General features: G+C 40.3%; 1 protein-coding gene across 4 annotated transcripts in view; it reads left to right on the top strand.

Moving 5' to 3' along the window:
• The window catches only part of LOC140733653 (uncharacterized), a 167,316-nt gene that overhangs the window by 33,759 nt on the left and 120,077 nt on the right, over positions 1-13,480 (top strand). For all 4 annotated transcript variants that reach the window (XM_073057269.1, XM_073057271.1, XM_073057268.1 and 1 more), the window contains exons 4-5: positions 9,842-9,978; positions 10,700-10,860. In XM_073057269.1, the coding sequence (XP_072913370.1) occupies positions 9,842-9,978; positions 10,700-10,860 (298 nt within the window). The remainder of the gene's footprint in view (positions 1-9,841; positions 9,979-10,699; positions 10,861-13,480) is intronic.

Here is a 13,480-nt window from a genome sequence, read left to right as displayed (position 1 = left end):
CTCAACCTATTCTCATAAGACATGCTCCCCAATCTAGGCAACATCCTTGTAAATCTCCTCTGCATCCTTTCTATGGTTTTCACATCCTTCCCGTAGTGAGGTGACCAGAGGGTGTGACTGCATGTGAGGCAGCTAGTGTTGGATGAGCCTCAGTCCTTGAGCTTGTCCAACAGGTCTGAGATTCTTGCTCCCTGTGGGTATGAGACTGGGGGCTGTAGGAAGGATGAGCAACCTAACTGTGGCACTGTAGTTCAGGGATCCATTCAACAGGGGGGATAGAAGAGAAATGTAGTGGTAATTGGGAATAGATAGAAATCTCTGTCGTGGGGATAGAGTATCCCAAAGGCTGTGTTGCCTGCCTGGTGCCTGGGTTCAGGACATCTTATTTGACCAGCAGAGGAATTTGTAGTGGGAGGGGAAAGATCCAGTTGTTGTGGTCCATGTGGGTACCTAAGACATAGGTAGAATGAGGAAAGAGGTTCTGCTGAGGGAATTTGAGCAGTTAGGGACTAAATTAAAAAACAGAATCAAAAAGGTGATAATCTCTGGATTACTACCTGAGCCATGTGTAAGTTGGCATAGGGTCAAGAAGATTAGAGAGTAAAATGTGGGGCTCAAGGATTGGTGTGGGACAAGTGGGTCTGAACTCATGGGAAATTGGCACCAGTATTGGGGAAGGTGGGAGCTGTACCAATGGGATGGGCTCCACCTGAACTGTGATGGGACCTGGATCCTAGCGAATTTCAAAAGTAGGGCTTTAAACTAAATAGTAGGGGAGTGGGTTCAACAGATTGGAGAAGTATGCATAAAGCAAAAAAATAAAGTGTCAATAAAGATAAAGGAAAAGAGAAAAATGAGAAAAGTAAGGGTGGCGTGCAGAAAAGTCAAGTGTAAAAGAGACAAAGATTACTAGATTTTAAAGGCACAATGAGTATAAAGTCACTCTATCTGAATACCTGTACCTGTATCTGAACTTGTGGCACAAGTTAGTACAAAGTGGTATGGTTTAGTGGCCATTACAGAAACGCGATTGCAGGGTGGAGAGGATTGGGAATTAAATATCCAAGGATATCAGGAAATATGGAAGGATAGGTAGGAAGGTGAGGGAGGTCGGTTAGTGTTCTTAATTAAAGATGAGATCAGGGGGATAGTGAGAGATGATGTAAGATTGAAGAAGCAGACTGTTGAATTCATCTGGGTAGAGATTAGGAATAGTAAAGGGAAGAAATCACTGGTGGGAGTTATCTATCAGTCACTGAATAATAACATTACAGTGGCACAGGCAATAAACAGAGAAATATCTGACACACATAAGAATGGAACAGAAGTTATCATGGGGGACTTTAACTGCACATAGATTGGGTGAATCAAGTTGGTCGGGGCAGTCTTGAGGAAGGTTTCATAGAATGCATCCATGATGGCTTTCTTGAACAGCATGTTTGTGGTTCTACAATCAGAATTTTCAGCTATTCCTGGACCAAAAGAAATTCTAATTGAGGAATCAGTAGACCTGACAAGGTTTGATTGCAATAGAAAAGACAAGAAAGCTGCTGAAGCTATTGAAACAGTTTACAAAAATGCAGTCAAGAGGTAGTAACCATGTGAATACTGGGTCACCTATATATTTAATCACTTTGTCACACGGTGCAATGCCATAAAACATAGGAGCAGAATTAGGCCATTCAGCCCATGTAGTCTGCTCCGCCATTCCATCATGGCTGATCCCAGATCCCACTCAACCCCATACACCTGCCTTTTCACCATATTCTTTGAAGCCCTGACTGATCAGGGAACAATGAACTTCTACCTTAAATATACCCCCGGACTTGGCCTGCACCGCAGTCTGTTTCAGAGCATTCCACAGATTTACTACTAGCTTAAAAAATTCCGCCTTACCTCTGTTCTAAAGGGTCACCCCTCAACTTTGAGGCGGTGCTCTCTAGTTCTGGATACCCCCACCATAGGAAGCACCCTCTCCACATCCACCCTATCTCGTCCTTTCAACATTCAGTAGGTTTGAATGAGATTCCCCCCCCCCCCCCCCCCCCCCGGCGTTCTTCTAAATCCCAGTGAGTACAGGCCGAAAGGTGCCAAACGTTCCTCATATGTTAACCCCTTAATTCCCGGAATCATCCTCATGAACCTCCTCTGGACTCTCTCCAATGATAACACATCCTTTCTGAGATATGAGGCTCAAAACTGTTGACAACACTCCAAGTGCAGCCTGACTAGTGTCTTATAAAGGCTCAGCATTCTCTCAGCGACACACACAAAATGCTGGAGGAACTCAGCAGGCCAGGCAGCATCAATGGGGAAAAAAAGTACAGTCGACGTTACGGAACGAAATCTTCGACAGGACTGAAACATTGTCTGTACTTTTTTCCATAGATGCTGCCTGGCTTGCTGAGTTCCTCCAGCATTTTGTGTGTGTTGCTTGGATTTCCAGCATCTGCATATTTTCTCTTGTTTGTGTCAGCATTATCTCTTTGCTTTTATATTCTATTCCCCGTGAAATAAATGCCAACATTGCATTTTCCTTCTTTACCACAGACTCAACCTGTAAATTAACCTTCTAGGAGTCTTGCACGAGGGCTTCTAAGTCCCTCTGCATCTCTGATGTTTGAACCTTCTCCACATTTAGGTATAGTCCGCACAAGAGATTCATTTAGCATTGTGACTAAATTGGTAAACATGCCCTTTGTTCCACCATATCTCTACAACTATGATGCCAATCCAATCAAATCTATTTGCAGTTGGTTTATATTTTCTTAATCCATGCATATTCATGTGCCTGTCTAACAATAAACACAAGAGATTCTGAAGATGCTGGAAATCGTGAGCAACAAAGTGGTAGAGGCGATCAGCAAGTCAGGCAACGTCTATGGAGGGGAATAAACAGTCAACCTTTCGAGCTGAGACCCTTCATCTGGACTCAAAGGGACCTGATGAGTAGATATTAAGAGACCTTTTCCCAGGGTGGAAATGTCCGACATTAGAGTCACAAACAAGAGTAAATCGGCAGATGCTGGAAATCCGAGCAGCACACACAAAATGCTGGAGGAACTCAGCAGGTCAGGCAGCATCTATGGAAAATGTACAGTCAATGTTTCGGGCCAAAACCCTTCAGCAGGACTGGAGAAAAAAGCTGAGGTGTAGATTTGAAAGAGAGAGAAATACCAGGCAATAGGTGAAACTTGGAGGGATGAAGCAAAGAGCTAGGAAGTTGATTGGTAAAAGAGACAGAAGGCCATAGAAGAAAGAAGAAAGGGGGGGGGGTAGGAGGAGCACTAGAGTGAGGCGATGGGTAGGCGAGGAGATAACATGGGAGAGGGAATGGGAACTGGTAAGTGGAGGGGGGGGGGGTGGTGGGGTGAAGGCATTGTATTTTGGTGAGACCCAACCTAGATTGGGAGACTGCTTCACCCAGCATCTACCAGAACAAGCAGGATCTCCCAGTGGGCACCCATTTTAATTCCACTTCCCATTCCCATTCCGATATATCCATCCATGGCCTCCTCCACTGTCGCAATAAGGCCACACTTAGGTTGGAGGAACAACACCTTATTTTCTGTTTGGGTAACCTCCAACCTGATGGCATGAACATCGATTTCTCAAACTTCTAGTAATGCCTCCCCCTGCCCCTCACCATTTCCCACCCACTTTCCCTCTGTTTTTATCTCCTTGCCTGTCCATTGCTTCCCTCTTCTCCCCACACCCCCCTTTCTTCTTTTTTCCATGGCCTTCTGTCTCTTTCACCAATCAACTTCCCAGCTCTTTGCTTCATCCCTCCCCCTCCGAGCTTCACCTATCACCTGGCATCTCTCTCCCCTCTCCCTCTCCCCACCTTTCAAACCTCCTCAGCTTTTTTTCTCCAGTGCTCCCGAAGGGTCTCGGCCCGAAACGTTGACTGTACTTTTTTCCATAGATGCTGCCTGGCCTGCTGGGTTCCTCCAGTGTTTTGTGTGTGTTGCTCAGATATTAGAGTCATGGGTTTATGGTGAGAGTGTGAAAGTTTAAAGCAGATTTGTCAGTCAAGCTTTTTTACTGAGAGTAGAAGATGCCTAGGAACAGAAAGTGCTTCTACCACTGCTCGCTGTTAGGTGATGTGGTAGAAACAGACATGTGTTTCCATGTCATTAGACAGGCACATGAATATGCAGGCGATAAAGAAATATAAACCAAGTGCAAGTAGATCTGATTGGATTGGCATTGTAGTAGTAGAGACATGGTGGAACAAAAGGCCTGTTTACCAATTTAGTCTCTGCTAAATTAACGTTACTCAGTCTTGAAAGCCTAATGTCTACCTTAACTCCATTGCAGTATTCTTGTTTCAAATTCAGCAGTCTCACTCTAAAGATGTGTATAAAAAAATTCCAAGCTGACTTTCCTAATTTAGTGCCATGGGAGGTTGAAGGTTTTGTCTTTGAGATGGTAAGCAGATTCTGCCACTCCTGTCAAGTAAATACAAAATGTTCCCTATCATCCCTTGGAAAAAGAGTCCAGTAAATGTATCTCTAACATTTAGATCATTATCTATTCCTCTAAAAACTTAAATAAAAATATTATTCTGTCGTTACCGCCTTGCAGGTTATTGTGTGTCTTTTAATTGCAGTGTTTCATAAACATATCGATGCAGCTATAAAGAAGGCAAGACAGCAGCTATATTTCATTAGGAGTTTGAGAGGTTTTGCATGTCACCTAAAACACTTGGAAGTTCCTACAGCATTCTGACTCGCTGCATCACCGTCTAGTATGGGTGGACGACTGCACAGGATCGAACTAAGCTGCAGAGAGTTGCAAAATTAGTCGGCTTCATCATGGGTACTAGTCTTTAGGAGCGGTGCCTCAAAAAGGCAGCGTCCATCATGAAGGACTTCCATCACTCAGGACGTGTCCTCACTGTTACCATTAGGAAGGAGGTACAGAAGCTTGAAGGCACACACTCAGCGATTCAGGAACAGCTTCTTCCCCTCTGCCATACAAATGCTAAATGGACATTAAGCCCATGAGCACCACCTCTTAAAAATATATATGTTATTTCTGTTTTTGCACTATTTTTAATCTAATGTACTGTAATTGATTTACTTATTTTTTCTCTATTTTTTATATTGTGCATTGTACTGCTGCAGTTAACAAATTTCACAACACATGCTGGTGACAATAAATCTAATTCTGATTCGGAGTTTCAATGCTTGCTCAATTGGCAAATAATGTCCCATTGAATTTGGCGGAACAACATCTCATTCAGTAGAGGAAAGAATTATATAGCAACTAAAGGTTGAGGCTTAAAGGAAGCTGTGTTCTGAAAAGTAGGCAATGGCACGAGAAGACCAAGGACATGGAGTTTTATGTTGATAAACACTATCAAGCCCATAGCCAGACTGAAATTAAGGGATCTTTGGATATTCTTAAAAATCAACATCTGGAACAGCATTGGGATTTGATTTTATGGGGAATAACTACAGAACTAGAATTTGGGCAATCTTTAGATATTCCACTTGCGTCATATGGTTCTAGGATGTAGGTATCTATTTATGATTCCCTGATTGTAATGTTACTGAGGGAGATCCTGTGTGATAAATAGCCTTTGCTCATTTATCTTCACTTGCAGTTTGCAAAGTGATAGGAGGTCTAGGAACAGATTGGCTGATTTCCAAGTTAGAAGGGGGGGTGCAAAGAATAGTAGATGATGGGAGAAAAGCACTTTATTTTGAAAAACGTGTGCACGGGTGATAATTTATTTTTTTTAACTGACAACTTTTCATTAATTTGGTTGTTTCTTTTATTTTCCTTTAGTTTCCATTTTATCTTACTCCCCTGCCAAAGGCTTTGCATTATGCTGGTGGTGAAGTCCCCATTGAATTACTTAAGGGCTCATTTGTCATGAGTAGATCTAACTGAAGTACTTGTTACAAACAGAGCACAGTTTCAGCAAGGGTTGCTGAATAATAATTGAATGTTAAAGGGGAATTATGTAACATGCTGTTTGCTCTGCTAAACCACACTCAGTAACAGCCTCAACTGAAATAAACTGCCTTAATATAAGCAAAAGCCAGAAGTCCAAGTTTGATTTGAGTAATTGCCATTTACACAATAAATACATTTGAGTTGTCTTAGAAGAAATTTGCCATCATATTCAGGTCCTTAAATCCTGTAATAATTCGTGTAATGCTATGAAAAACTGAGAACAGAATGTTGGTCTTGCAGGAAGTTATTCCTCAGACCAATTATGAGCCTTAAGCCATCTGACAGAAACTACAGCAAAGTCCAAAATTTTAATTGTATGCTGTGTTAATTTAGCAATCTTTTCAACTGGAAACATAATACATTTATTTTTTCTAATTGCCCTCAGACATGCTCAACGGGGGATAGAGCTACATCCAATATTTTGCAATTATTTATTTAATTTTTGAAGTGCAATAATTAAACCAATGAAATCACAGTGTGAAATTGCATGTCTGAATGCTTTACATTTGTTCCAGTTGAAAGATGTTTATTGTACTTATTCAGAGTCCTCATTCTGATCACATAGCAAGAGATTATTAGCTAACATCTTCTAGAGGCCAGATTGTGTAGATATCAAAAATAGTTTTGTTCTTATCATGAACACAAAAAGCTGAGAAACCATGGAAACCTACATGGCCTCTCACTCCTGTTCCACCATTCAACAGCAAGGCTAAACTGCTGTATTTCCTACTCATTCCCAACACATCCACACATTGTAATATCCCTTGATTTCCTCTTCTGGGCAAATAGAAAGAATTCCTTCATAGCGACAGACTATTGAAAAGCTCGGTAGATTTATAAGATTAGTTACTTGCCCTCATCTTGGCAGAGTCACTGAAAATTAAGAGTGAGGTAGGCTGATGTTTGGATTACAGGGCAGTCAGAAACTAGTGGGGACAGACTTGATGGTAACATCGAGGCCAAGATCAGATACGCTATGATCCAATGGAGCAAGCTGGAGTTTTTTTTATGTGTCTGATCCAGCTAAGTGGTGATTTTAGGATGTTGGTTACGTTCATGTAGTTGAATGTCAACATCGGGTGGTCAGATACTCTTGTTGATGACAGTCACACTAGCACATGTGACAGGCATTTTATTTCTCATTTAACAGCTGTAGGGGTGGACTGCTTTATTTGCTGTGGTGTTGAGAGTAGAGTTGAACATTATACAATCAGCAGTTCATTTCTCCTTTCTGTGATGGAAAGAATGCCACAGATGACACAGCTGAAATGGTTAACCATAGGACTTTATCCTGAAACAAAATCAGAAAAGCTGGGAGAAAGAGTAGAGAGAAAATTTATAGGGATGTTGCCAGGACTGAAGGTCCTGAGCTATAAGGAAAGATTGAACAGGCTGGAACTTTATTCACTAGAACTTAGAAGTTGAGGGGAGGTTTAATAGAGGTATACAAATTATGCAAGGTATAGATAGGCAAGCAGGCTTTTTCCACCAAGGCTGGGTGAGAATGAAAGGTGAAACATTCAAGGGGAATGTGAAGGGAAAACTTCTTCACAGAGGGTGGAACGAGTTGCCAGTGCAAGTAGTGGATACGATCTTGATTTCAACGTTTAAGAGAAATTTGAATAGGTACATGGATGGGAAGGCTATGGAGGGCAACACACAAACTGCTGGAGGAACTCAGCAGGCCAGGCTGGAAAAGAGTAAACAGTCAGCGTTTCGGGCTGAGTTCCTCCAGCATTTTGTGTGTGTTGCTTGGATTTCTAGCATCTGAATATTTTCCCTTGTTTGGGCTATGGAGGGTTATGGTCTGAGTGTAGGTCAATAGGACTAAGCAGTTTAAATGGTATTGCATGGGCTAGATGGCTGGGCATGCTTCTGTGCTGTAGTTTTGTGTGACTATAAAATCAGCCAGTCAAGTAGCACCTATGGAGAAAGAAAACAACTAACATTTCAGGGCAATGATTCTTTCTGGAAACTGGATGGTTTACATTTTTCAAAGCAGAGCTGTGGGGGGGGGGGGGGGTGATGTGTGAGGTGAAAGACAAAAGCTGACATGGGGAAACCATATATAGGATTTTTGAATCAACCTTGAGCAATTGTTGCAGTTCTGTCCTTGGTTGAGATAATTGGTCTCCATCAACTCGGGTAGCTTCCTTTGGGCAAGTGGTATTCAATATTTCAAATCATTGGACCCTTTTCCTTTTGTTGATCAGCAACTTCAGGTTAACCTGTGTTCTTTCATATCATACTTTGTCTTTGTCCTGATATCAGGGTCAGTTTCTTTCATGTCCTGACTGGCTAAATAATGATCAACATCTTTAGTCTTTTCATTTAGAGCAGAGGTTCCCAACCTGGGGTCCATGGAGCCCTTGGTAAATGGTAAGGGTCCATGATATAAAAGAGGTTGGGAGCCCCCGATCTAGTGGAAGCAGCCTCTCAATGGCTACTGTTGGGATTTTAAAGGCTATTCTACTCAAAGTGCAGTCCTCTCTTCCCAGGAATAAATCTGGTGAATTTGCTCCAGATATTATGTAGTAGTAGCTGTATATTGTAACTTCAATTATAAAATTTAGCTACATTTGAACCAAAGTTATTTTTCAATGTTTTTATAAGCTGTTTATGTAACTTTGGCTAAGACGTTGCATTATTGACAGGTAAATAAGTGGATTCTAATTTGGAATGGGGAAGGAAACATAGCTTTTCAAAGGAATAGCAGGCATTAGCCAGTGAATAATTACTGACTGTGGACTTTGGCATTGTGGAAGTTGAAAGTGAATGATTACAGACTATTATTTCAATTTTTGGAATGGTTAAGATGCTTTTAACACTGATGTGAAGAAACCTTTTGTTCTTGCTTCAGCTTGAGCTTCCTTGCAGTTTTCTCTGCAGTATTTACTTGTATATTGCAGCTCAGAAGAGGCAGTTAAAAGCTATCAGATCCACATCAGCTCCCCCCAGAGCAAACCCACCAGTCCTGATCCCCTACAGCGCTTCTCCTGTAGCCTCACGGCTTATTTTATCTCATAAGCTTCTCTCATTCCCCTCTGGTTCACTTACCTACACTTGGGTAGTTAGTCTACTGGCACATACATTCAGTGGCCACTTTATTAAGTGACTTCTGTGTGACCACTGAGTGTATGTTTGTGGTCTTCTGTAGCACGTCCACTTCAAGCTTCGACCTGTTGTGTGTTCAGAGATGCTCTTCCGCACACCGCTGTAGTAACGCGTGATTATTTGAGTTACTGTTGCCTTCCTTTCAGTTTGAACCAGTCTGGCTTATGTCCTCTGACCTCTCATATTAACAAAACATTTTCACCCACAGAACTGCCACTCACTAGATGTTTTTTTTTGTTTTTCATGCCATTCTCTGTAAACTCTTGAGACTGTTGTGTGTGAAAAGCCCAGGAGATCAGCAGTTTCTGAGATACTCAAACCACCCCATATGGCACTGACAACCATTCCAAGGTCAAAGTTAGATCACATTTCTTCCCCATTCTGACGTTTGGTCTGAACAACAACTGAACCTTTCGACCACGTCTGCGTGCTTTTATGCATTGAGTTGCAGTGCCACATGATTTGCAGAGTAGATATTTGCATTAACGAGTAAGGTGTACCTAGTAAAGTGGCCATTGAGGGTATGTGAATAGTAGATGGAAGCTGGCTGTACAATGTCATGAAAAGAATAGGCAAACTCCGTACAGGCAGCTGTCTACATCAGGATTAACAGCTATGATACCATGCCTCCTATAACTGCATTGAAACTAAGGTTTCTGAGTGGGTAACTAGGTGCTAGATTTTGTATCTTAGATTGTTGTTGGATAATTGTATTTGAAATGTATTGGGAATACTTTTCTAATTTTTCTAACCATTTAAGATTATAGGTGGCATCAAGGCAGTGCAAGACCTTGTAGTACAGGCAGATGAAAGACTTTCCAAGGCCATGATACCAATTTCCTGTCTTCATATCACCATTCTTGTGACATATTTGGCAAGTGATGTGGAGGTGAACAAGTGAGTGTTTCTTTAAAAAAAGTTCCTTGCAATGAATACCAAACTGGCAACTGTAGTTGTTTTAAAATTCTGATTGAGTTATTAACCTGCATTCTTTTCCCTGAATTATTCATAGCTCCAGACTTCTCAATATACATTTTATCTAATTTTTTTCTTTGCAATATATGTTACATTAGAATGTGTGAATTATCAGCAGGAATAGATGAATTTGTCCTGTCAAGTTTACTCCACAATTCAACAAATCATGGTCCATCTTCCACTTGAAGATCTTTTTCCTGTCTTACCTTATATCTTTTGATATTTCTAATATTTTGAAAAAAATTGATTGCTGAGTTTCCATTTCTTATTTCCTTTTCCTACTTTAATTTTTATGATGGTTGCCTCTTGCAAACTTAAGCATAGGGCATAATTTGGCATACAGTTATATCCTTCCTGACCTATTAGATCAAAAAGATTTAACATCTAATAGGTGGTAGTTAATGCTTTTCTTCTCTTTAAACTTGCAAATTGCTCTTCAGTAATGTTCAATATTTCAGACACCATTTCTTTGCCAACATTCAGAATTGTCCGGTATATTTTGTAAGCTCTTAAAGTAACAAGCATTTTTAATGCATAAAGTGTATTTTGCCAAAATGTGAGCTTTTACTTTGGTTGAGCAGAGAAGTTAGAGCACAAATCTGTTCCTTTATTTATGGGAGTTGTTTGATTTTCTTTCTGGCAGAGCAGTGAGTACAATTGAAGAATGCAAGGAGCCAGTGCAGGAAATCCTACTGGGAACACAGTTGTCCTTAGGATTTGATGGGATTGCAGATTTCAGAGGAGAAGTAGTATTTGCACAGTTAATTCAAAATGAACACCTGAGAACACTAGTCCAAATTACTGGTAAGTGGTTTGATTGGGATTTTGTACCCACAAGTATTTTAGATCATTGTACTATATAAAAATGTCAGAATTCTGCAAGTATTTGGCAAATGTCTTGCCAAATGTCTTTAGAACTTGGGCTGTTTTTAATAAATGTTTTCCAAATGAATTAATTTCTGAATGTTATTCCCACATTTATATGACTTGTTATGTAGTTTTTCATGACAGACATTTCTTTCCATTCATCATTTTGTACCTATCACTTGATGTTTAGGAATATATTCCCCATATTAAGGTTGAGAAACCATTAGATTTTAATATTTTCCCACAAAATGTGGGGGGAGGGGGGCTTTACGATTTTTCATTGTTGCTTTTATTTGGTCAATGCCATTTTTTGTGAAACTTCAAAGAAGTGGATGAACTCTCAAACAGCTTGTTGCAGTTTTGTAAAAGTTAACTCAGGATTAAACTACACATTGAGTACTTAGGCCAGACAGAGCCTGAGGTCAGATATGTAACCATTGCCCAGTGAAGATGGACCTTAAACGAAGCTGACACACACAAGCTGATATTTCCTGACTGCTAGCTGAATATTTTAAACAAATGACTTAATTTGCTGATACTAAAAAAATAAAAATAATAATTTTTGAAAATTCCAGAATGCCTTTATAGACCTTCCAGGAATATTGATGCTGGAGATTGAGAGAGTGAGTAGTTTAAGCTATACCCATGGAGCATATAATTAAAATCTATCATGGATCTTGGTTACATGTATCAAAATACTGTATGGCATCCGCTAGTCTCGCGAGACCATGGATCTGCGCCTGGAAAGTCTTCTCCAGGGCGCAGGCCTGGGCAAGGTTGTATGGAAGCCCGGCTGTTGCCCATGCAGCGAGTCTCCCCTCTCCATGCCACCGATGTTGTCCAAGGGAAGGGCAAGGGCCGATACAGCTTGGCACCAGTGTCGTCGCAGGAGTTGCCAGAACGAGGTGGAAGACAATATCGGACTGCCTTAGGGGCTCCAGCTCCGGTTTTGTCCTCGGAGTTTACTCCCGAAGCCTTTCCCATGAGTGGGTATGGCTGCAAGGCAGCGGAGGTTTGAAATCAGAGTTTTCCCTCTCTTAGATAGACTTCAAAATACTGAAGGTGATGATAAAATGAAGTGTAATTTTGGATGATATATTGTAGACCCTCAAACTATAAAACAGTGTGTAACATTTCTAATGAATGCTAGAACAATAAATAATTAATAATAGGATTCCATCACTTAACACTAACTGGTGAAGTTAACTGACGTAGTATCAGTGTGAATGGTAAAGAAGGAGCAGAATTCTTTGTTGAGTACATAGTAGCTCTATCAAGAAAGATGCTTAGTTTGGGGGAAAGAACTGAGAAGCAGAAGGGAAACTAATGGACTGCATTTTGGTTAGCAGTGATCATGTTTCAATCACATTTAACATATTTATTGAAAAGGGCGAAGAAAGACCAAGGTTCACTTCCAGAAAGATTTTTTTTAACCAGACCAAGAGGTAATTTAGCCAAAGTAGATTTGAATTACTACTTAATGTCTGGAAAATAATGATTAAAGTTGAGAGATATTTCAATGACCTGAAGTCTCAATACCAAGTCCTGTGCTTTCTGTGATGTATATTAAGAGTTTGATTAAAATGTAGGGGCCATGTTTAAAATGTTTTCCTGAAAGAGATTTAGAGATTGAATCTATTTATTTCAATATCTGGATGAGCCACTTGATATGTTATAAACAAGGACACAATTCAAGAGCTGGGAAGAGGGATTTGGCTGCATGGTTCTTTCTTGGCTAGCTAGGTAGGGCAAGACAATTCATGATTTCTGTGAATAATGAATTGCTATGATACTCCAGAATGTAAGCAATTGTGGTTTGCTGAGTGAGAAACAGGAAACAGTGATCTCATTTCTTCACAAACTTGTAGATCTTATCTTCTTACTGCAACACACACAGAATGCTGGAGGAACTCAGCAGGTTAGGTAGCATTTATGGAAAATAGTAAACAGTTGATGTTTCGAGCCGAGACCCTTCTCCAGGTCCTGAAGAGGAGTCTCAGTCTGAAACATCAACTGTTTATTCATTTCCTGCTGAGTTCCTCCAGCATTTTGTGTGTGTTGCTTTAGATTTACAGCATCTATAGGCTTTTTTGTGTTTGTTATCTATTTGACAATAAATTTACTCTGAAAGATTGTGGATCATTTTGATATACGCTGCTTTGGTCTATATGAGTGGTGTCTCAGGGTGAAAGTGACAGAACAAACCCTGATCACCAGAAAAATTCAGCAGCTGGGTTAGTCCCATAGTACCTGGCTTTGTTGACTGTCAAAACATGCAAAATCTTTCAGAGACACTCAAAACATGATACATGTTTAGAGGAAACATAAAATGAATTTAAAAATCCTAAAGCATCTTACAACTCTTAATTAAATTTAAATGCTTCTTATTAAATTTTTAAGATGCTTTTAACATTTTTCAATTCTCCTCTTGTTAATCCTTATGATGAATTGATTGGTATTTATTATATAATTTTATATTGGTTAGAGAACAATTTGTGATGCAAGGAAATACATGTCAAAGTGATGGACGTATTCACTAGTTAAGAATCTGGGCCAA

Source organism: Hemitrygon akajei, chromosome 9 (genome assembly GCF_048418815.1).
Source record: "Hemitrygon akajei chromosome 9, sHemAka1.3, whole genome shotgun sequence".
NCBI lineage: Eukaryota > Metazoa > Chordata > Chondrichthyes > Myliobatiformes > Dasyatidae > Hemitrygon > Hemitrygon akajei.
This window is presented reverse-complemented; position numbering and strand designations above follow the sequence as displayed.